This window comes from Ylistrum balloti, unplaced genomic scaffold (genome assembly GCF_031769215.1).
Source record: "Ylistrum balloti isolate Yb309-2 unplaced genomic scaffold, AGI_CSIRO_Ybal_v1 Utg369840, whole genome shotgun sequence".
NCBI classification, from domain to species: Eukaryota; Metazoa; Mollusca; class Bivalvia; order Pectinida; family Pectinidae; genus Ylistrum; species Ylistrum balloti.
Genome location: NW_026781998.1, coordinates 1,237,805 through 1,262,500, shown reverse-complemented (window position 1 = coordinate 1,262,500; position 24,696 = coordinate 1,237,805). Strand labels below are relative to the sequence as shown.

The 24,696-nt window shown below is 36.2% G+C and overlaps 1 protein-coding gene across 1 annotated transcript in view; it reads left to right on the top strand.

Annotated features, from left to right (window-relative positions):
* LOC132545328 (deleted in malignant brain tumors 1 protein-like) overlaps positions 1-24,455 on the top strand; it is a 26,153-nt gene extending 1,698 nt beyond the window's left edge. Inside the window, exons 5-25 of the mRNA XM_060209005.1 lie at positions 2,534-2,687; positions 3,493-3,635; positions 4,052-4,202; positions 5,400-5,569; positions 5,843-5,993; positions 6,958-7,130; positions 7,298-7,454; positions 7,793-7,965; positions 8,780-8,921; positions 9,477-9,664; positions 9,827-9,971; positions 14,241-14,398; positions 14,626-14,770; positions 19,183-19,343; positions 20,440-20,609; positions 20,941-21,082; positions 21,684-21,886; positions 22,428-22,694; positions 23,217-23,371; positions 23,806-24,032; positions 24,379-24,455. Of these exons, the coding sequence (XP_060064988.1) occupies positions 2,534-2,687; positions 3,493-3,635; positions 4,052-4,202; positions 5,400-5,569; positions 5,843-5,993; positions 6,958-7,130; positions 7,298-7,454; positions 7,793-7,965; positions 8,780-8,921; positions 9,477-9,664; positions 9,827-9,971; positions 14,241-14,398; positions 14,626-14,770; positions 19,183-19,343; positions 20,440-20,609; positions 20,941-21,082; positions 21,684-21,886; positions 22,428-22,694; positions 23,217-23,371; positions 23,806-24,032; positions 24,379-24,455 (3,452 nt within the window). The remainder of the gene's footprint in view (positions 1-2,533; positions 2,688-3,492; positions 3,636-4,051; positions 4,203-5,399; positions 5,570-5,842; positions 5,994-6,957; positions 7,131-7,297; positions 7,455-7,792; positions 7,966-8,779; positions 8,922-9,476; positions 9,665-9,826; positions 9,972-14,240; positions 14,399-14,625; positions 14,771-19,182; positions 19,344-20,439; positions 20,610-20,940; positions 21,083-21,683; positions 21,887-22,427; positions 22,695-23,216; positions 23,372-23,805; positions 24,033-24,378) is intronic.
* The last annotated feature ends 241 nt before the right edge of the window (positions 24,456-24,696 follow it).

Below are 24,696 nucleotides of genomic sequence, written 5' to 3'. Positions count from 1 at the left end.
CAACACCCACAAATTGTTACTGACCGACCCAAGTTATCCACTACTACAACACCCACAAAATGTTACTGACCGACCCAAGTTATCCGCTACTACAACACCCACAAAATGTTACTGACCGACCCAAGTTATCCACTACTACCACACCCACAAAATGTTACTGACCGACCCACGGTATCCACTACTACCACACCCACAAAATGTTACTGACCGACCCAAATTATCCACTACTACCACACCCACAAAATGTTACTGACCGACCCAAGTTATCCACTACTACAACACCCACAAAATGTTACTGACCGACCCAAGTTATCCACTACTACAACACCCACAAAATGTTACTGACCGACCCAAGTTATCTACTACTACCACACCCACAAAATGTTACTGACCGACCCAAGTTATCCACTACTACCACACCCACAAAATGTTACTGACCGACCCAAGTTATCCACTACTACCACACCCACAAAATGTTACTGACCGACCAAAGTTATCCACTACTACCACACCCATAAAATGTTACTGACCGACCCAAGTTATCCACTACTATACCCACCCACAAAATGTTACTGACCGACCCAAGTTATCCACTACTACCACACCCACAAAATGTTACTGACCGACCCAAGTTATCCACTACTACCACACCCACAAAATGTTACTGACCGACCCAAGTTATCCACTACTACAACACCCACAAAATGTTACTGACCGACCCAAGTTATCCACTACTACAACACCCACAAAATGTTACTGACCGACCCACGGTATCCACTACTACAACACCCACAAAATGTTACTGACCGACCCAAGTTATCCACTACTACAACACCCACAAAATGTTACTGACCGACCCAAGTTATCCACTACTACAACACCCACAAAATGTTACTGACCGACCCAAGTTATCCACTACTACAACACCCACAAAATGTTACTGACCGACCCACGGTATCCACTACTACAACACCCACAAAAAGTTACTGACCGACTCAAGTTATCCACTACTACCACACCCACAAAATGTTACTGACCGACCCAAGTTATCCACTACTACCACACCCACAAAATGTTACTGACCGACCCAAGTTATCTACTACTACCACACCCACAAAATGTTACTGACCGACCCAAGTTATCCACTACTACCACACCCACAAAATGTTACTGACCGACCCAAGTTATCCACTACTACAACACCCACAAAATGTTACTGACCGACCCAAGTTATCCACTACTACAACACCCACAAAAAGTTACTGACCGACCCAAGTTATCCACTACTACCACACCCACAAAAAGTTATTGACCGACCCAAGTTATCCACTACTACCACACCCACAAAATGTTACTGACCGACCCACGGTATCCACTACTACAACACCCACAAAATGTTACTGACCGACCCAAGTTATCCACTACTACAACACCCACAAAATGTTACTGACCGACCCAAGTTATCCACTACTACCACACCCACAAAATGTTACTGACCGACCCAAGTTATCCACTACTACAACACCCACAAAATGTTAATGACCGACCCAAGTTATCCACTACTACCATACCCACAAAATGTTACTGACCGACCCAAGTTATCCACTACTACAACACCCACAAAATGTTACTGACCGACCCAAGTTATTCACTACTACCACACCCACAAAATGTTACTGACCGACCCAAGTTATCCACTACTACAACACCCACAAAAAGTTACTGACCGACCCAAGTTATCCACTACTACAACACCCACAAAATGTTACTGACCGACCCAAGTTATTCACTACTACCACACCCACAAAATGTTACTGACCGACCCACGGTATCCACTACTACAACACCCACAAAAAGTTACTGACCGACCCAAGTTATCCACTACTACAACACCCACAAAATGTTACTGACCGACCCAAGTTATTCACTACTACCACACCCACAAAATGTTACTGACCGACCCAAGTTATCCACTACTACCACACCCACAAAATGTTACTGACCGACCCAAGTTATCCACTACTACAACACCCACAAAATGTTACTGACCGACCCAAGTTATCCACTACTACAACACCCACAAAAAGTTACTGACCGACCCAAGTTATCCACTACTACCACACCCACAAAATGTTACTGACCGACCCAAGTTATCCACTACTACAACACCCACAAAATGTTACTGACCGACCCAAGTTATCCACTACTACAACACCCACAAAATGTTACTGACCGACCCAAGTTATCCACTACTACCACACCCACAAAATGTTACTGACCGACACTAGATAGATAGCCACTTCTCCACACCATTTTACTACCTCCTTACAAGTTAGCCACTGCTACCCACGATTTTTTTTTTATTGGATTGATGCGTCAAATTTTCATTGAACGAGTCGCTTTTATCTTTCGGTATTAAAGTATCACTTACAGAATACGTATTGAAGAGCTATTTACTTGTGGGTCTACCTCTACCCTAAAATGAATACCGAACGAATTATTTATCAAACGTTACCATTTACTTTTCATGTAGCTGAACTACACATTCGACTAGTAGGTGGAAGTAATCCTCATGAGGGACGCTTGGAGGGACAGAACTCGGCTGGGACGTGGGGTGAAATTATCACCACTGGAATAACAAGCAGAATTGCCCAGGGTTTATGTTCTGTACTGGGGCTGGGTTCGGCGTACGTATTACTTTTGTCAGTTTAATGTATCATGACATTTTCATGACATTTTTATGGAATTGTAATCTAGACCGATGTGAAAAAAATTCTACAGAATGTCAGAAAAATTCGTGTCCTAAACACCGTGTTTATGTTTGATTATACGTTTAAATTTGAATGTCGTGTTCAATCATTCTTGTTTCGTTTTCTTAAAAGTAAATTTCTGAACAGTTGCCAGTTTTGTGTACCGAATACACGAACAGCTGTTTCATTCGTCTTTCGCCCCGTTATGCGTTGTCCGATGTCACTCTGTCGTCCGCCCTTAACAAATTATCATTTTTTCTGGAGAATCTCACAATGGATCATTCCCATACTTCATATATATAGGCTTTCCGTGTTGCCTTTGTTAATATATTGCAATTCTGGGACTGTTTTATGATGTTACCCTTCCTTTATACGCTACGGATGGATCTTAATATGGATGTTTCTTTTTTTTAACATACTAAGGTTTTGATACAGAGATGAATAACTGAATGATGTATCGGTGGTCATCACACATTTTGACATTGTTTTCACTACTTCCCCTAAAGGACAGATTGGAGTATTCTCATACTGCATATTAATGTCATTTGCGGCTAATTAAAGTAAACAAACCGACAATCTGACTTTATTATCGTCGATGTCACTGTTAGGTTTTCTTCAGTCAATAGGATTTTGACTTCTCAAATTTATCATCTCATAAATAACTGCATGGGTCTTTCTAAAAAGTCGTATTTCCTTTGGACGGTACGTCATATATTCATGAATGTCATTATTTCTTATATAGGGCTGCCAAGATCGTTGACGGGACAAAGTTCGTTCAGGGTGTTAGCAATCAGTTTGAAGTCAACTTGACCTGCATCATCGATAACACATGCGCTACAGACCCCTTCACCACAGCTCACGGCACTCCCCTTGGCATACAATGTTGTGAGTAGAATGACCAGAGCATAAAAAAGGGTTAGCTAAGATAATGGCAGGCAGTAGGAACTCTTACTGGTATCAAAGAAAGATGAGAGACATGCAGGAAAAAAGCTTTACCTTCATCAATCATGGCTCCCATGTTGTATGATCTTTGTGTTGTAAAGAACAATAATGAAGGTAGGCAGACAATAATTCAATTAGATTTCTCAGTTTGTACTTTATCATTATCTATGTTGTTGGTTCTAACAATGGTGCGGTTACTTGAAAGAAACCGACTTTAATAAAAGTCTATAGTTGGAACTGTTTTTTTTTTTTTTTTTTTCCCAACGCTACTCTGTATCCAACAATTTGTAGAAACAGGTCAACACTGTAAGGTAAAATGTGTTGTTGTTTTGGTAACAAACATATCTTTTTGTCGGAAGCTTACACACCAATTAGACTGGTAGATGGAAAGTTTCCTCTAGAGGGCAGGGTGGAGGTCTTACACAATGGCATATGGGGAACCTTGTGTGGTGAGCACTTTACAACGCATGACGCTAAGACGATCTGCACTTCTTTAGGAGTGGACATGAGGTAATTTTAAGAATCACAAATCATGAATAATGAAAAGTAATATAACTAATGTAAAAATTAATGAAAGGTCCGTTGGAAGTAAACAAAACCATTGACTGGTTTAAAAATAACTATCACAGGAAACGGAAAATGGTTTTAAAAATTGTGTCCTATTGGGGAAAAATAGATACATGTAATATCATAATATTTTTTATACATGAAAAGTTTGAATGTCAAATATTTTGCAGTTTGAAATTAAACACGAAACTGGCCATGGATTTGGTTTCGGGCAATTGCATGGATTAACATTTAGGTTGATATAGTAGAGTTTTTTAATTCTCACATTCACTTTCACGACAGATTCCTCTTCATCGGGATCTTCTCCTACAAGGAAACCAACAAGATGATTTCAATTTCCCTATTGTGAATATATCTTTGCAATGTCCATGCGTCATCAACATATGGTGTTTTTGACACAGTTGATTCGATATCCAATGGCCTGTTTCCATTATCACAATTTTCGCGCAAGACGTCATCCACTGACAGGCTACATCATAGCACTGGGTTTCAAAAGATGCAGCGTGATGAAAAGTACGGGGTAGTTTTACGGTCATAATAGTGATCTCACTGAGAAGTATTCTATTTCTTTCTGTGATAGGAAGCTGGACGTGTTCAATTTTAGTTTGCCAGTTGGTTCCATTGTTGTGTACATTGTTCTTATTTTTGGGACGTGACATTACTTGTTTGGATTGACCAAGGATTACATTGCGGTTGTCTGCGAAAAAGCAGAAGACGCCGACTCTTCCGGAATTCGTGGTCTTATGCCTCTTGTACTTTTTTCAGAAATCTTCGTGTACATCTTTCTTTTGTTCATATTTTGCTCACGTTGTATTGAGTTTGGATGATGATAATGTTGACATGATGATATTTTTGTAGCTATTAGAAGTTGTAGTAATAGATTTAGGACTAGCTAATCATAAACAACTGTTTATTACAGGAAGAACATTGAGAAATTTGAATCTTGTTTCCATGTTGGTTATAGCTTGGACACACGATAATTAAGTAGTATTTCCATTGAACACCTGGTCTTATTTTCCTTATACTTTTTCAGGAGTCCCCGTATAAATCTTGCGTTTGTTCATGTTTTGCTTTAGTTTAATTGAATATGATTTTGGATTTTAATTTTGTTCATATGTTGGTATTTTTTGTTGTTTGCAGTCATCAGAACCCTACAATTTTCAGTAATGGACAATTTGGAAAAGGCACTGGACCGTCGTGGTTATCAAATATGCAATGTACTGGAAATGAAAAAGATATTGGAGAATGTAGGAATGTGACATGGACGTATAACACATGTGCTTCAGAAAATCCGGCGGCACTGTCCTGTCGTACGTATTATATGTAAAGTCTAAAAACATTGAGTGAAAGTTGTCCACAATTATCTACTCTTTCGTTGGAATATCATATTTGTAATAATCTGTCATTGTATAAAGAGTTTCTAATCAAACAAAAATGAAAATAATGTCAAAGCGAAAAAAAACTGAAACGATGTATTTCTATTAAGTCGTGAAGAACAAGTGCCCAATTGTTTTCCTAGTATGAACATTGTCTTGCAAATCTTTACGACAGACGTCAGTTAATTTAATTTATTTATCTGAAAGCGTCAACCAATATCCGCTTGGAAGGTGGCGTTGGACCCTGGGAAGGTCGATTGGAAGTATTTCACTCCGGCCGCTGGGGATCAGTGTGTAGTCAAGGATTCGAACAGCCGGAAGCGGATGTCGTGTGCAGAATGCTGGGATATGATCATAGGTTGTGTTCTCAAAAACGTATTAGAATGAGATATACCCTACGCAATTCAATAAAAACAAGTTTCATGTCAGATATCTATCGCGCTTGTTCAGTTACAGTATATAATCTGAAAACATATTTCATCGTTTATGACAAAGAATTTATCTTATCACGTCATTGCTATTTGACGTTTTGTTATCTAAGATCACGTCATTGCTATTTGACGTTTTGTTACCTAAGACGAGAATTTAAAAAAAAAATCAATAAATAAAGTCAGTCGTTAAAGAATTTAAAGCAATTACATAAACATGAATTTTTCTTGCATATTGTCGCGCAATGAATCAAATTTCCAAAGAAGGTAAAAGTATGCTTCAGATATAAATGAATTGTGTTTGAGGTTGAGTTCACATTTATCTTCAGTAAAATGAAACTTGATAAAGTGACATTTATTTTTGTATAAAAAATTTCGTAGGTTAGCGTTTTTAAGTGTCACGTAAATGCTGCTGTGGTATGCAGAACCTTGTCGTCAGCGTGTTACAAGCTAATCAGAATTCTCCGTCTGTGAGAGCATTGCCTGAAGTTTGATGGTCAGAATTACCACTTTTTCTAAATAATTGGAAGGAAAATTTAAATCATTATATTATCATGATAATGTAACAGTTTTGTTGTAAAGACAGATACATATTATAGTACTGATAATTATTATCATTATTAACTTATCTCTACATATGTGTACCCACACTAATTGACAGGTTTGTGCTGAATTCAACGCTGATGCAATCATGATGAATACTGCTTTTAGAGATTATACTTGCTTGATCTTTTTTACCATGCAGACTACAAAGTTAAACCATTTAACGTTTGTTTGAAGTTACTAACTGGTAATAAAACAGTAGGTGGCTGAACGATAAAAATGGTAAACGATATACATGATAACTGTATAAATGCTATAGTTTCTTTTGGTTTACATCTATTATATCAATAGAGACACAGTTGCTGAAATACTGCCAAACTCCTATTTCAACCATCTTCCCAGTCAAGATATATTACTTGATCAACTTAATTGTTCGGGATCGGTAGCTGATATTTCATTTTGCCGGACAAAAGACTGGGGTGTCACCAACTGTTCACGTTCGCAGGAAGTGGGCGTCCGATGTCGTATGTATTGCTGTCACTTACTGCTCCTTTGTTAAAAATCTATCTAGATCCTCCATCGCTAAAACTATGTGTATGTCTACTTTAAGACTTTAAATGTATATAGCTCTGTTATTGCTGTTCGTTTTAATGGAGAATGTGAAAAAAACGATACAGTCGTTGATTTTTAGAAACAAAGAACGTGCGTCTTGTTGGTGGATCGCATTCTTTAGAAGGTCGAGTAGAGGTCAAGATCAATGGATCATGGGCGACCATCTGTGATGAAAATTGGGATGACCTTGATGCAACCACAGTGTGTCGTATGTTACTTCAGTACCCGATTGATGGGTGAGTAAAACCTTAACATCTTTCAAATTACATACATATATGCATATGATTCCTGACCTTTAAATACGGTAAACTTAATAGAGACAGGGCTCATTTTCACTCGGCAACCTGTAAGAATTGAGCAACAATTCATTTTTAGAATTTAAAACAAAGAACAAAAGAAAATATCGATATACAACCGAAATTAACATATTCAAATTTAATGAAACGGAACAAAATATAAACGAAACAAATATTCATACAGATACCAATGAAAAAGGCAGGAGAAAAGCAGACCAGGAGTTCCGGAAGGGTAGGTATCTAAGCTGTTGATATACCTTAATGAAATGTTGTTTCAGAGACGTCATAGGAAAGGCGTATCCTGGCGGGAAGTTCGGACGAGGTGTAGGACAAATAGGACTATCTAACGTACAATGTAATGGCTCCGAAGAGGATATATTATTCTGTCAGGCTAATGGACAAAGACGCGTCAATTGTGATCATGCTAGAGACGCGGGCGCTGCATGTTATGGTGAGTAACGCCGGTATTAAGTCTGCCACCACGAGCCTTTAAGACACCGGCTCATACACCATTAAACATGATGCGGAAGAAACTGAACTCAATTTCATGCTTACTACGGAGCTTATCTGTACATCTCGCACACCATCCTGTACCGTTATAAACAATGATCGTGATCGCTTGAATCTAGGACTTTGTCATTTGAATGCAAGGCGCAACAAGCCTTAATGTTATTTTTTCAAATGTATTAATAGTAGATGAAGAAGACAAATGCTGTTGGGGCGTCACTTGCTTCAGGCACCTATTTTTTTTAGTTCATGAGCACTGAATCCACACACTGATATGTTAACGAAATGATAAACAGATAGAAGTGGACATGGATTATAATACTAGTTGCTTTTTGTTCTATCCATGAAATCAAACGCCAACGAAAATGTTTTTTTTTTTTTTTTTTAATCACCAAGTTTGAGCCCCAAGGAAATAGCTGATTTTACAGTATACTCCGGCTTACTATACGCCCTTTGTGATCCGTGATATTTTATCGGATAATGCCGTTGTGGCATGGTCCAAAGAATAATACTTTTATTCGACCAATGATTTTTGTTCCCGATCATTTGGGATCATCCAAATATCCAATATAAGTGGGATTTTATGTTTAAGTTGCAAATTAGCAAGACTTGGATTACACAGCACTAGTTAATACCTTTGAAATATAACGATTGATTTACATCAGTGACAATGTTTTAGAATACAACCATGCTAGTAAGATCATTGCGGTATTGAAAGTTCCATGTACATATTGTCCATATTCAATCTGTTGATGAAGTTGACTACAACACAACGCTACTGGACAGTACAAATATCAGGAATGACAAAGAAGGCAGCATTCACATCTCGGGAAATGCAATATGTGATGAAAATTGGGACGAAAATGACGCTAGATCTGTTTGCCGTTCATTAGGCTACTGGTAAGTTTACAGAATGCTTTTTAGTATTGATGTAACATTCTGTTTTATGTTAATAGTTGTATTCAATTAAAAGATTGTACATGTCGAATAATAAATTACGTATATATATATACATGAATATACAATAAAGTAAATATAATTGTAATCACTTATCAAAGATTTGACGTCATCATTTATGTTTTGTAACACCCGGCGGAGCTGTGATTGACTTAAGGTTACTGTAGTTTTGTTGTTGTATTTAGGAGATATACAAACTCTTACGTTCGTTCCATTTTCATATCCGATTTATTACATTCCTTTGAAATAGAAACTCATATTAAGGGTCAATAAACCTTATATATATTCAGTAAGCGACGCATTCACAAATTAACTTGGAAGTCTAGTAGTTGATTATTCTTAGTAGCAATGTTAATCTCCATTTATTTACTGCAATATTACAGAGAAACACAAAAGTTTTTTTATCATCTAGTTGGAATTTGACTTTACCTTTACGAAAGAGGCCACCATCTTAATGCAATGTGGCTTGAAGCAGATACTTGTCCTGCTATTTTGTAGGAGCAGCTCTCCAACAGTGTACATGGACAATTGGTTCGGGTCCTCCTCAGGAGGTGGGAATAAAATATCTCCTCTATGTCGTGGCAACGAGGACAATCTGGCATTTTGTCCTCTGGCAAAGGAGTGGGGTAAGGACACGTGCTCCACTGGTGACATCGCTGGAGTCCGGTGTAACCCAGCACCAATGGGTAGGTACTGGGGAGGATCAGGACTAATACGGTTAGCGGGAAAACAAACACATCTTATTGTAAAGGCAAAAAACAAAACACGGATGACGTTCTTGGTGTTCATATTTTAACTTTCTTTTTTTAACTTTAATTTGTCTGTTTTGGAAACATCGTTCTTTGCAGGCTATCATCGTGTAAAGCTGGTGGATGGGGACCAGCCCGGTCGGGGTCGTGTATTAGTTAATTACAATAACAACTGGGGATATGTGTGTAGTCACGGATGGACACAACATGACACGGTAGTTGTATGTAGGATGTTACGATATAGGTGAGTTACACTGTAGTTGTATATAGGATGTTTCGATATAGGTGAGTGACACGGTAGTTGTATGTAGGATGTTTCGATATAGGTGAGTGACACTGTAGTTGTATGTAGGATGTTTCGATATAGGTGAGTGACACGGTAGTTGTATGTAGGATTTTACGTTATAGGTGAGTGACACGGTAGTTGTATGTAGGATGTTTCGATATAGGTGAGTGACACGGTAGTTGTATGTGTATGATATAGGTGAGTGACACGGTAGTTGTATGTGTATGATATAGGTGAGTGACACGGTAGTAGTATGTGTATGATATAGGTGAGTGACAAGGTAGTTGTATGTGTATGATATAGGTGAGTGACACGGTAGTTGTATGTGTATGATATAGGTGAGTGACAAGGTAGTAGTATGTGTATGATATAGGTGAGTGACACTGTAGTAGTATGTGTATGATATAGGTGAGTGACACGGTAGTTGTATGTGTATGATATAGGTGAGTGACACGGTAGTAGTATGTGTATGATATAGGTGAGTGACACGGTAGTTGTATGTAGGATGTTTAGACGTTCTACGTGAGTGACACTGTAGTTGTATATAGGATGTTTCGATATAGGTTAGTGACACGGTAGTTGTATGTGTATGATATAGGTGAGTGACCCGGTATTTGTTTGTGTATGATATAGGTGAGTGACACTGTAGTTGTATGTGTATGATATAGGTGAGTGACACGGTAGTTGTATGTGTATGATATAGGTGAGTGACACTGTAGTTGTATGTGTATGATATAGGTGAGTGACACGGTAGTTGTATGTGTATGATATAGGTGAGTGACACGGTAGTTGTATGTGTATGATATAGGTGAGTGACACGGTAGTTGTATGTGTATGATATAGGTGAGTGACACTGTAGTTGTATGTGTATGATATAGGTGAGTGACACGGTAGTTGTATGTGTATGATATAGGTGAGTGACACTGTAGTTGTATGTGTATGATATAGGTGAGTGACACGGTAGTTGTATGTGTATGATATAGGTGAGTGACAAGGTAGTTGTATGTGTATGATGCAGGTGAGTGACAAGGTAGTTGTATGTGTATGATATAGGTGAGTGACACTGTAGTAGTATGTGTATGATATAGGTGAGTGACACGGTAGTGTATGATATAGGTGAGTGACACGGTAGTTGTATGTGTATGATATAGGTGAGTGACACTGTAGTTGTATGTGTATGATATAGGTGAGTGACAAGGTAGTAGTATGTGTATGATATAGGTGAGTGACAAGGTAGTTGTATGTGTATGATGCAGGTGAGTGACACTGTAGTTGTATGTGTATGATACAGGTGAGTGACACTGTAGTTGTATGTGTATGATATAGGTGAGTGACACGGTAGTTGTATGTGTATGATATAGGTGAGTGACAAGGTAGTTGTATGTGTATGATGCAGGTGAGTGACACTGTAGTTGTATGTGTATGATGCAGGTGAGTGACACGGTAGTAGTATGTGTATGATGCAGGTGAGTGACACGGTAGTTGTATGTGTATGATATAGGTGAGTGACACGGTAGTAGTATGTGTATGATATAGGTGAGTGACAAGGTAGTTGTATGTGTATGATGCAGGTGAGTGACACTGTAGTTGTATGTGTATGATATAGGTGAGTGACAAGGTAGTTGTATGTGTATGATGCAGGTGAGTGACAAGGTAGTTGTATGTGTATGATGCAGGTGAGTGACACGGTAGTAGTATGTGTATGATGCAGGTGAGTGACACGGTAGTTGTATGTGTATGATATAGGTGAGTGACAAGGTAGTTGTATGTGTATGATATAGGTGAGTGACACTGTAGTAGTATGTGTATGATATAGGTGAGTGACAAGGTAGTTGTATATAGGATGTTTCGATATAGGTGAGTGACACGGTAGTTGTATGTAGGTTGTTTCGATATAGGTGAGTGACACTGTAGTTGTATGTAGGATGTTTCGATATAGGTGAGTGACACGATAGTTGTATGTAGGATTTTACGTTATAGGTGAGTGACACGGTAGTTGTATGTAGGATGTTTCGATATAGGTGAGTGACACTGTAGTTGTATGTGTATGATATAGGTGAGTGACAAGGTAGTTGTATGTGTATGATGCAGGTGAGTGACACTGTAGTAGTATGTGTATGATATAGGTGAGTGACAAGGTAGTTGTATGTGTATGATATAGGTGAGTGACACGGTAGTTGTATGTAGGATGTTTCGATATAGGTGAGTGACACTGTAGTTGTATATAGGATGTTTCGATATAGGTGAGTGACACGGTAGTTGTATGTAGGATGTTTCGATATAGGTGAGTGACACTGTAGTTGTATGTAGGATGTTTCGATATAGGTGAGTGACACGGTAGTTGTATGTAGGATTTTACGTTATAGGTGAGTGACACGGTAGTTGTATGTAGGATGTTTCGATATAGGTGAGTGACACTGTAGTTGTATGTGTATGATATAGGTGAGTGACACGTTAGTTGTATGTAGGATGTTTCGATATAGGTGAGTGACACGGTAGTTGTACGTGTATGATATATGTGAGTGACACGGTAGTTGTATTTGTATGATATAGGTGAGTGACAAGGTAGTTGTATGTGTATGATATAGGTGAGTGACACGGTAGTTGTATGTAGGATGTTACGTTCTACGTGAGTGACACTGTAGTTGTATGTGTAGGATATTGGCGAGTTACACGGTAGTTGTATGTGTATGATATAGGTGAGTGACACTGTAGTAGTATGTGTATGATATAGGTGAGTGACAAGGTAGTTGTATGTGTATGATATAGGTGAGTGACACTGTAGTAGTATGTGTATGATATAGGTGAGTGACACGGTAGTTGTATGTGTATGATATAGGTGAGTGACACTGTAGTAGTATGTGTATGATGCAGGTGAGTGACAAGGTAGTAGTATGTGTATGATATAGGTGAGTGACACTGTAGTAGTATGTGTATGATATAGGTGAGTGACAAGGTAGTTGTATGTGTATGATATAGGTGAGTGACACTGTAGTTGTATGTGTATGATATAGGTGAGTGACACTGTAGTTGTATGTGTATGATATAGGTGAGTGACAAGGTAGTAGTATGTGTATGATATAGGTGAGTGACAAGGTAGTTGTATGTGTATGATGCAGGTGAGTGACACTGTAGTTGTATGTGTATGATATAGGTGAGTGACACGGTAGTTGTATGTGTACGTTATAGGTGAGTGACAAGGTAGTTGTATGTGTATGATATAGGTGAGTGACAAGGTAGTTGTATGTGTATGATGCAGGTGAGTGACACTGTAGTTGTATGTGTATGATGCAGGTGAGTAACACGGTAGTAGTATGTGTATGATGCAGGTGAGTGACACGGTAGTTGTATGTGTATGATATAGGTGAGTGACAAGGTAGTTGTATGTGTATGATATAGGTGAGTGACACTGTAGTAGTATGTGTATGATATAGGTGAGTGACAAGGTAGTTGTATGTGTATGATATAGGTGAGTGACACTGTAGTAGTATGTGTATGATATAGGTGAGTGACAAGGTAGTTGTATGTGTATGATATAGGTGAGTGACACGGTAGTTGTATGTGTATGATATAGGTGAGTGACAAGGTAGTTGTATGTGTATGATATAGGTGAGTGACACTGTAGTAGTATGTGTATGATATAGGTGAGTGACAAGGTAGTTGTATGTGTATGATATAGGCGAGTGACACTGTAGTAGTATGTGTATGATATAGGTGAGTGACACTGTAGTTGTATGTGTATGATATAGGTAAGTGACAAGGTAGTTGTATGTGTATGATGCAGGTGAGTGACAAGGTAGTTGTATGTAGGATGTTATGATTTACCTGAATGAATTGGTAGTTGTAACATTTTATTGTTGATGTTAATGATATTATCTACCAATTGTTAAGTATTAAGTTTCTATGATACAATGGTTTAACATATAGATAAAGGAGAAGAAGTTAGAATGGTATTCTGTGATATATTTAAAGCATTCGATAGGATTTGTCATGATGGCTTATTGTTTAACCTGAAAAATAGGGAGTCTGTGGCAACATATTGAGATGGTTCTCTTCATTTTTATTTAATATGAGACACAGAGTGGTATCAAATGGATTAGGTCAACTTGGCAAACCGTACCGGCTGGCTTGCCTCAAGGTCCTCTCCTGAGGCAGTTCCTATTTTTACTTTACATTAATGATATTGGATATTAATTAACTTCAAATGTGTATTTTTTATGCTTGAAGATCTTACAACATGACATCCACTGCATTAGCCCAAGGGGAAAATGCTATTCTTGTTGGGGAAATAGACTGTCGCGGGAACGAAAGTGACATCGGACTGTGTAAAGCTGACCTAGATAAATCTAACTGTACTGACATGGTGGTGGGACTCGATTGTACAGGTAGGATCAGGAACATGTATATAAAATTCATATTCATTACACTATTCATTGTTTTTTTTTAATATTTAGCATATGTTATCAATCAAAAAATTAATCTCGTTAACGATTTCTGGTTTAAAAGTCAGCACATATTTTCTTGTCAGTTTTGATGTGATAGATCAACAATGATATGTAAGTAGTAGTGATCTCCTCGATGATGTAATACCGTTATGTTTGATTTTCCCCAGACAATGTTAAAGCGCGCCTGGTGAACGGCTCGTCTGTCCTTGACGGGCGTCTCGAGGTTCTGAAAAACGGACAGTGGGGCGTGGTGTGTAGCAGTGCCGTAGACACCACTACTGCTGAGGTTTTTTGTAGCATGCTTGGCTACAGGTGAGAAAACCTACCCACACTGTCACAAGGACGGCAAACCTTTCATAATGTCTGTCACTCGTCTTAACCTAACGTCCTCTTTTATTTATGACAGGTTTTTCATGAAAGTCTCTGAATATCATTCTACCGAAATTTCCGAAAACTTACATTCACCTAAATGTCATCTAAAACAGATTGGACTTATGGCTTTTATCATTGCTCATTATATAGAATTCTTAGGTCATTGTTCTTATAAGTTGTCAATTCGTACTGAGATACTTTTTATTAGATTACTGTTAAGTATTTTCGAAATTTTCTACTTAAAATTGTTTTACTTATGTTACAACAGTGTAAAAACCATTCTCTCCTTCATGACTTTCGCGAAAATATGACACATCGACAAACAAAACCTTTACAGAAGTAAGATTCTAAACAATGCTTCCTTGTATTGTTGCAACAGTGTAAAAGTCACATAAACATTGTTTTACTGTAGTGTTACAACAGTGTAAAAGTCACCTAAACATTGTTTTACTGTAGTGTTACAACAGTGTAAAAGTCACCTAAACATTGTTTTACTGTAGTGTTACAACAGTGTAAAAGTCACCTAAACATTGTTTTACTGTAGTGTTACAACAGTGTAAAAGTCACTTAACATTGTTTTATTGTAGTGTTACAACAGTGTAAAAGTCACATAAACATTGTTTTACTGTAGTGTTACAACAGTGTAAAAATCTACTTAACATTGTTTTACTGTAGTGTTACAACAGTGTAAAAGTCACCTAAACATTGTTTTACTGTAGTGTTACAACAGTGTAAAAATCTACTTAACATCATTTACTGTAGTGTTACAACGGTGTAAAAATCTACTTAACATTGTTTACTGTAGTGTTACAACAGTGTAGTGTTACAACAGTGTAAAAATCTACTTAACATTGTTTTACTGTAGTGTTACAACAGTGTAAAAGTCACCTAAACGTTGTTTTATTGTAGTGTTACAACAGTGTAAAAATCTACTTAACATTGTTTTACTGTAGTGTTACAACAGTGTAAAAGTCACCTAAACATTGTTTTACTGTTGTGTTACAACAGTGTAAAAGTCACCTAAACATTGTTTTACTGTTGTGTTACAACAGTGTAAAAGTCACCTAAACATTGTTTACTGTAGTGTTACAACGGTGTAAAAATCTACTTAACATTGTTTACTGTAGTGTTACAACAGTGTAAAAATCTACTTAACATTGTTTTACTGTTGTGTTACAACAGTGTAAAAGTTACCTAAACGTTGTTTTACTGTAGTGTTACAACAGTGTAAAAGTTACCTAAACGTTGTTTTATTGTAGTGTTACAACAGTGTAAAAATCTACTTAACATTGTTTTACTGTAGTGTTACAACAGTGTAAAAATCTACTTAACATTGTTTTACTGTAGTGTTACAACAGTGTAAAAATCTACTTAACATTGTTTTACTGTAGTGTTACAACAGTGTAAAAATCTACTTAACATTGTTTTACTGTAGTGTTACAACAGTGTAAAAATCTACTTAACATTGTTTTACTGTAGTGTTACAACAGTGTAAAAATCTACTTAACATTATTTTACAACAGTGTAAAAGTGTTACAACAGTGTAAAAATCTACTTAACATTGTTTACTGTAGTGTTACAACAGTGTAAAAATCTACTTAACATTGTTTACAGTAGTGTTACAACAGTGTAAAAGTCACATAAACATTGTTTTACTGTAGTGTTACAACAGTGTAAAAGTCACCTAAACGTTGTTTTATTGTAGTGTTACAACAGTGTAAAAATCTACTTAACATTGTTTTACTGTAGTGTTACAACAGTGTAAAAGTCACCACAGTGTAAAAATCTACTTAACATTGTTTACTGTAGTGTTACAACAGTGTAAAAATCTACTTAACATTGTTTTACTGTAGTGTTACAACAGTGTTAAAATCACTTAACATTGTAAACAGTGTAAAAATCTACTTAAACATTGTTTTACTGTAGTGTTACAACAGTGTAAAAGTCACCTAAACATTGTTTTACTGTAGTGTTACAACAGTGTAAAAATCTACTTAACATTGTTTTACTGTAGTGTTACAACAGTGTAAAAATCTACTTAACATTGTTTTACTGTAGTGTTACAACAGTGTAAAAGTCACCTAAACGTTGTTTTATTGTAGTGTTACAACAGTGTAAAAATCAACAGTGTAACAGTGTAAAAGTCACCTAAACATTGTTTTACTGTTGTGTTACAACAGTGTAAAAGTCACCTAAACATTGTTTTACTGTTGTGTTACAACAGTGTAAAAGTCACCTAAACATTGTTTTACTGTAGTGTTACAACAGTGTAAAAATCTACTTAACATTGTTTTACTGTAGTGTTACAACAGTGTAAAAATCTACTTAACATTATTTTACTGAAGTGTTACAACAGTGTAAAAATCTACTTAAAATTATTTTACTATAGTGTTACAACAGTGTAAAAGTCACCTAAACATTGTTTTACTGTTGTTTTACAACAGTTGTAGTGTTTTATTGTAGTGTTACAACAGTGTAAAAATCTACTTAACATTGTTTTACTGTAGTGTTACAACAGTGTAAAAGTCACCTAAACGTTGTTTTATTGTAGTGTTACAACAGTGTAAAAATCTGCTAAACATTGTTTTACTGTAGTGTTACAACAGTGTAAAAATCTACTTAAAATTATTTTACTATAGTGTTACAACAGTGTAAAAGTCACCTAAACATTGTTTTACTGTTGTGTTACAACAGGTTAAAAGTCACATAAACATTGTTTTACTGTAGTGTTACAACAGTGTAAAAATCTACTTAAACATAGTTTTACTGTAGTGTTACAACAGTGTAAAAGTTAAAAATTATTTTACTATAGTGTTACAACAGTGTAAAAGTCACCTAAACATTGTTTTACTGTTGTTTTACAACAGTGTAAAAGTCACCTAAACGTTGTTTTATTGTAGTGTTACAACAGTGTAAAAATCTACTTAACATTGTTTTACTGTAGTGTTACAACAGTGTAAAAGTCACCTAAACATTGTTTTACTGTAGTGTTACAACAGTGTAAAAGTCACCTAAACATTGTTTTACTGTAGTGTTACAACAGTGTAAAAGTCACATAAACATTGTTTTACTGTAGTGTTACAACAGTGTAAAAGTCACCTAAACATTGTTTTACTGTAGTGTTACAACAGTGTAAAAATCTACTTAACATTGTTTTACTGTAGTGTTACAACAGTGTAAAAATCTACTTAACATTGTTTACTGTAGTGTTACAACAGTGTAAAAATCTACTTAACATTGTTTACTATAGTGTTACAACAGTGTAAAAATCTACTTAACATTGTTTACTGTAGTGTTACAACAGTGTAAAAATCTACTTAACATTGTTTACTGTAGTGTTACAACAGTGTAAAAGTCACATAAACATTGTTTTACTGTAGTGTTAAACATTGTTTTACATTGTTTTAGTGTTACAACAGTGTAAAAGTCACCTAAACATTGTTTTACTGTTGTGTTACAACAGTGTAAAAGTCACATAAACATTGTTTTACTGTAGTGTTACAACAGTGTAAAAGTCACCTAAACGTTGTTTTATTGTAGTGTTACAACAGTGTAAAAGTCACCTAAACGTTGTTTTATTGTAGTGTTACAACAGTGTAAAAATCTACTTAACATTATTTTACTGTAAAAATCTACTTAACATTGTGTTACAACAGTGTAAAAATCTACTAAACATTGTTTTACTGTAGTGTTACAACAGTGTAAAAATCTACTTAAAATTATTTTACTATAGTGTTACAACAGTGTAAAAGTCACCTAAACGTTGTTTTATTGTAGTGTTACAACAGTGTAAAAATCTACTTAACATTGTTTCCGTAACATTTATTGTTACAACAGTGTAAAATTATCCTAATTATATTATAAACTACTTGTTTATTAAGTGTTACAACAGTGTAAAATGTGAACTATCACCATTATCAACATTGTAATCTCCTGGACAGATCATTATCGATAAAGTATCATATAACTACCACAAGAAGCATACTAACAAGACACATTTTCAACATAACTTGTGTGCCTTTTGCACAACCTTTGAGATTGTAGGTTATAGACTCCTCTGGTGGATTAAGTCCTCGAGGTTTGCCGTAACCTGCATAACACGTTTTAATTCATTCTAATAGTGGCACGTCCCTTTTGAAATAATTCCTTATTTTATCAAATTTATAGTTTTGTTTGTGTAAGTGGACCTCCCTATCTGTTTTTTGACAAGTTCAGTATTTCTGCGTGACATCCTATGTATTCACAAGGTAGCTGTATGAAGAAATTTGTGTTTCGCTACACTGTATCTTATCTTGTATTGGAAGGTACTATTTACAGATGTGTTTTGTACAATCTTAAATTGTTTTCCACAGCAATACAAAGCCAATTATTAACACATTTACTGATGGAGCGAGTCACGTGTCTGTCAACCAGATCGCATGTGAAGGGTGGGAAGACCACATTGGTCAGTGTGTACACATGTCAGGCACTGGGTCCAGATGTAATAATACATATGTCAACTTACAGTGTTTCAGTAAGTGATTGGATGCGTCCTTTATTTATGATGTAGGTGTTTTTTTTAATCTGTTCATTAATGATTAGTAGTTATTTCTTTGTATTTGATCTCGTGCAATATGAAGTTAGATATGTGCAATGCTTGTAAGCATGCCTGTTGGTTTCATAAACCAGTTTCAGATAAAAACAACAAATGTTATTCCTTCTGCAATTATGTGTATATATTGGTATTCATACATGGATATCAACATGTACATATTTTGGAGGCCACCACGGTTGAAGAGCCCTGGGTTCAACCCTTAAACACTAAGTTATGTTCTCATAGGAGGGCTTGTATACACCAGTCACATTCTATTTACATAATTACAAATACGCATATAAATCACATTTAATTAAATATTTAGAACTTACATTTTGTATACATTAATACAAATTTTCATTTGAGAACATAACATCACTTGAACTGACCAACATTTATACGCTGTCGATGAAGGAAAGGATTCCTCCCTTTCAGGAACACTTTGTCTTATTATCCTTGTGTATTTCCATATGTCTACGTGTATATATTTTTTTTTTTTTTTTTTTTGCTAATATTTTGGCTTCGTTTGCTCGATTTGAAGCTAATGTTTTCAGCTGTTCTTAATCTCTCTGACGTAGAACATCTTTACCTGCTAATTTGTACCAATTAATCAGATCACATGTTGTCCTCTGTCATATTATGTACGTTGTCAACATTTGCCTACATCTTGTACGAAAATCGCTATACTTGGAACAAGCCCTCGAATATCGAATCAACTACACGTGTAAACACAATAGATTGGGGATGCAAGGGTGTTGCTATCCAGAAATGAAAAATTCGCAATAGGGAAAATGAAATATTCACTCTTTTCATACTGCTTTTCTTAAAAATAGTGTTATGCAGATAAAAGTTAAGATGGAACATTTAGTTAAAAGGTAAATGTAATAGTTTCTTCAATTTAAATACATTTAGAAGGATACAGTGTAATACAAAGTTCCGTTGTATACATGCAGTCTTAGAATATATGGAGTATTTTTAAAGATCTCGTGAAACGTTGTATGTTGAATTTACTAATTATTCTGTGTAACGTTGACAGATTGCTCTACCAGGTATTCAACAGAGAGAGGTGAAATTCACTCGATGAACTACCCCCAGAATTACGACAACAATGCTGACTGCATGTACATGATCACGCCCCCGTCTAACGGAATGTACGGACTCGTTATACAGGATCTAACCATGAACGACGACGAAGACTTTATAGATGTGAGTCTTTTTGTAAACTTCGCAGTAAACAAGTCCTTTTTCCCTTGAAATTGACGGAGCATTTTTCTTGAAGGACATAAATCTGAAGACGTTTCGGGTTCGTGTTTATTAGTTTGCATACATGTACTGTAAATGTAGCGTATTAACGCGTGTTTGGCAAATTAGCGCAATGAGGAATTTGCATATCCACAATAAATGATATATTAAGTATTAGATATTTAAGTGTAGTATATGTACTTAGGTAAAAATTGTTTTATATAAAAATCGTTCATAAATGTTTAATATACAAATAATTAGGATATCAAATCTGATGTATTTAAATTCGATGAAGATCCGGGGGCAGCCGAATGGCCCTAGTCTTGGAACGTTCTCACATGGCGGTGAATTTCCTGTAATACCGGGCCAGAAATTCTACGTGAGATTTCAGACCAACGGATCAGGAACTGAAAAAGGATTCAGAATAACATGGAAACGTAAGTACCTACCGAAAATATGTAGACTGTTGTGCTACTTTGCAACTTTTTCTTGTCTGTATGTATGTAATAAATATCAAGATTGCGTGTGGTGGTAATGCACTTTGTCATGTTACACAGTTGCATGATGCGGTTTAATTCAACACTTGACTCTATTCTATATGATTCTAAATATGTATCACTTGTGTATCTTTTGTACAATGCTCAAGACAGTTTCTGGATCTGGATGCTAATTGGTCAGATTGGAACTATTACTTAAGAAAAATCTTGATAAACGGATTCAATACAATAAAATACAATATCCATTGAAATAACACACGTCAGTATTACATGTGTAAACATGATTTATACCTTGTATATAGACTAATATGCTACAAAATAATAGAGGTTAATGATTCACATTAATGCTAATATGCCCATTCTACTACCTAATGCGTTTCAGAGTGTGACTAATAATTTTAAAAAGACTCGTGCTCGAACTGAGCTTGAAGCACAAATACATTGCTCGTCTGACAATTCCCATATATGGTAAAATGATTTACTCGATTGAGATTGCATGTAAGTCTGTAAAGTTAGAAGGTCAAACTTTTTGGTTGAATAGCTCTGACGATAGAGGATGCAATGACCTTGAATTGTGGCACCACCACCTGGAACGCCGTGGTCAATATGACTATACTGAGGTCGCTGTACCCGGATGCTGGCGTGTCTGATATCTATCTCGCCGTCCAATCATGTACAGGCACAGTCGTGGATGACCTGGTCGTATTTCAGCAGTCTTACACAGACTGTTCATCCTTCAAGACAGTAAGTAGAAAGACAAACAGAAAAATTGATTCATACATAAAAGAACTAATTACATTACCAACATGATATATGTCCAACGTGTTGATATTTTATCATTAAATATGTTGGTTACGTAATCAATTATTTTTCCAATTTTCAGAAAATATCAGTACAATAAGAACATATGCTACTACTCCTTGAGGTTTGCCGTAACCGGCATGCCTCGTTTTAATCCATTCCAATAGTGGTATGGTTAAGAATATACACTTATTCTTGTCGTTTTTTTTATTAAATCATCACATATTTCGAAATTACGAAATTTCGAATGCGACTAGAGCACATAAAATCAAGATTTCACATTTCATTCGGCGACCAATTTTGAATTTTTTGAAGTCGCATTCTAGGTTTCAACGCTTTTGACGTTAGCATCACTGACGAGTCCTAAAAGAACCAAACAGTTGTATGTTGCAGTTTAATTCATAGTTTGGCTCTACAGCTAAATCTGTTTTGAGGTCATATTATCTTGTGTGTCTTTTTTAACAATATTGGCCTCCTTATTCAGACGACGGACACTGACATCATTTATCACAACCAGTTAGTGTATCCGAACTCGGCCACACCCTTCCCTGTTATCGTGCACGGGTATCGGTGGCGTGTGGATATCAGTTGTAATGTAAATCGTCAGACCAACGTAACCCAAAGCTACATACCGACTGCACCGTCCGTCACACAGACAATTGACACCGGTCATCATCACCTCTCCGGGTCTTCCAACTATGACATACATCTAACATTTTATCAGGATTCAGGTTTCTACCAGGCGATACAGGTACGTGTGTTGTTGCAGTATGTCTTATTGATCTACAGCAATAACTGAACTTCAACAGCGGAATTTTCCTACAACTAGTAAGAATCAAATCTGTTCGACAATAATGTCAATAATTATTGGACTGAAGTTTTCTTTTCATGATTAGAAATATCGGTCACGAATCGTAAGAACTAGATATGTGATATCTTGCCTTCTGATATCATACTAAAACCATCATACAACTTGATTACATTGTACTTGGCTAATCTTTATCAAATCCCATATTTATATTGGAATGTACTATTCCTTTGTTATTCATTTGTACTATCTCTTAAATTTTTCGTCTGATCTGACTCCGTGGATCATAATCTCTCTGGCATTGTCCGTAAATCTTTAAGCCTATTACCTTATTTAATTCAACCGAATTGCGTATGAGTGAAGTAATTAGGTTATGTTACCAACACTGTATGTAACTACTTTGCAAGTTTGGGATGCTGCGGCAGACATTTTGTGTATTCAGGGTGATAAAATTTAACGTTACAGGGAAATCCTATCACCACACACATTGGGGACAATGTGTATGTAAAAGTCGATGTCAACACGAATGACCCAGAAGTAAAAATGAGATTGGATACATGCGTTGCAAAGCCGACCGCAGATGCCGGGCCAGATCTGACCTACCCTCTCATACAAAACGGGTAAATGGTTCACGTTTTTCACGGTTTAGATTTAAACAATAAAGCGGTTGTTTTGTTCACTTTTGATATTATTTCTCTGTGTCGGATAACAAATAACCCAATAAACGAATTGATCCAATCATACGGATTTTGTAGCGACAGTCATGTGTGAAGGGATTAATCAACTTGTTTCATTGGTTGTATGAAATGAGTTCTTTTTCTAGAAGCCATTTGCTGGCATATATATTCTCACTTTCAAACTGCAGACAAATGTTGCGCAAACAAGTATTTGATCTGGCTTGAAGCGAGCTCTTCATATTATCAGTATACATAATAGAGTTATCACAAAGGAGTCCTTGTTGTTGATGTCATTGAACACTAACAATTACAATGGTCGGACAGAAACTAGAATACATGTGGTTCATGTATGTTCTTACATTTGTACTTCGTTGCAGATGTGTTGTTGACCAGGATACCACAATACTCTCCCAAGGTTCCCACGAAACAAAGTTTTTCTTCAATGCGTTTGAATTTCCGGCTAATCACCTCTCGGTCATTGTGTCATGTAATGCTACTTACTGTAGGACGGATGAACTTTCGTCTCGTTGTTTACAGACGTGTCATGCGCGAAGATCGAATGATGTTACCATGGTCACAAGAACGAACTTAAACAAACTCATAAGTAAGCATGCATGCGGGATGGTTCATTAAATGACCAGATCATCAAAATTAATATGATTACCCCAGTTTTCGTTTTAATGGAATAAATGAAATTAAAATAAGTCTTTGAATATAATTGCAAATTGAGACATTTATGATAACTTTCATACATGAAGCGAACAGTTTTTCAGACAAGGGTTTATGATAATTACATCTGTTATCTTTCCCACTAAATAAATGGTTGGTTTCATCATATATCAGAAATAGGAAATAGAATAAACTTTATAATATAAAAAAGTATCTGGTAGAGATAAACACTCACTGTAACATTAATGTTATCATTCATGCCAATTGTTTTCATATTTCAGATATCTACAGTTCATCTACAAATTTCAAGAAGGCTAACAACCTGAAATTCGTGTCGCCTATTCTTAATTCATCGTAATTATAACAATTAGGAATAAATAATGCATAGATAAATACATCGTAGTTTTGTTTTTTGTATCGGATAGTATACTGACGGAGGTGAGCACCTCCCTAACCCTACAAGATGAAGTCGAATTGTCCTCTGAGGACAGTGTCCGTGGCGTCGTGACAAACATGCACAATGTTGCATTTGATTTTCCTCAGTCACTTTCTACGCAACAAACTTAAGGCCCTTGGCATCACTGACAAGTTCTAGAAAG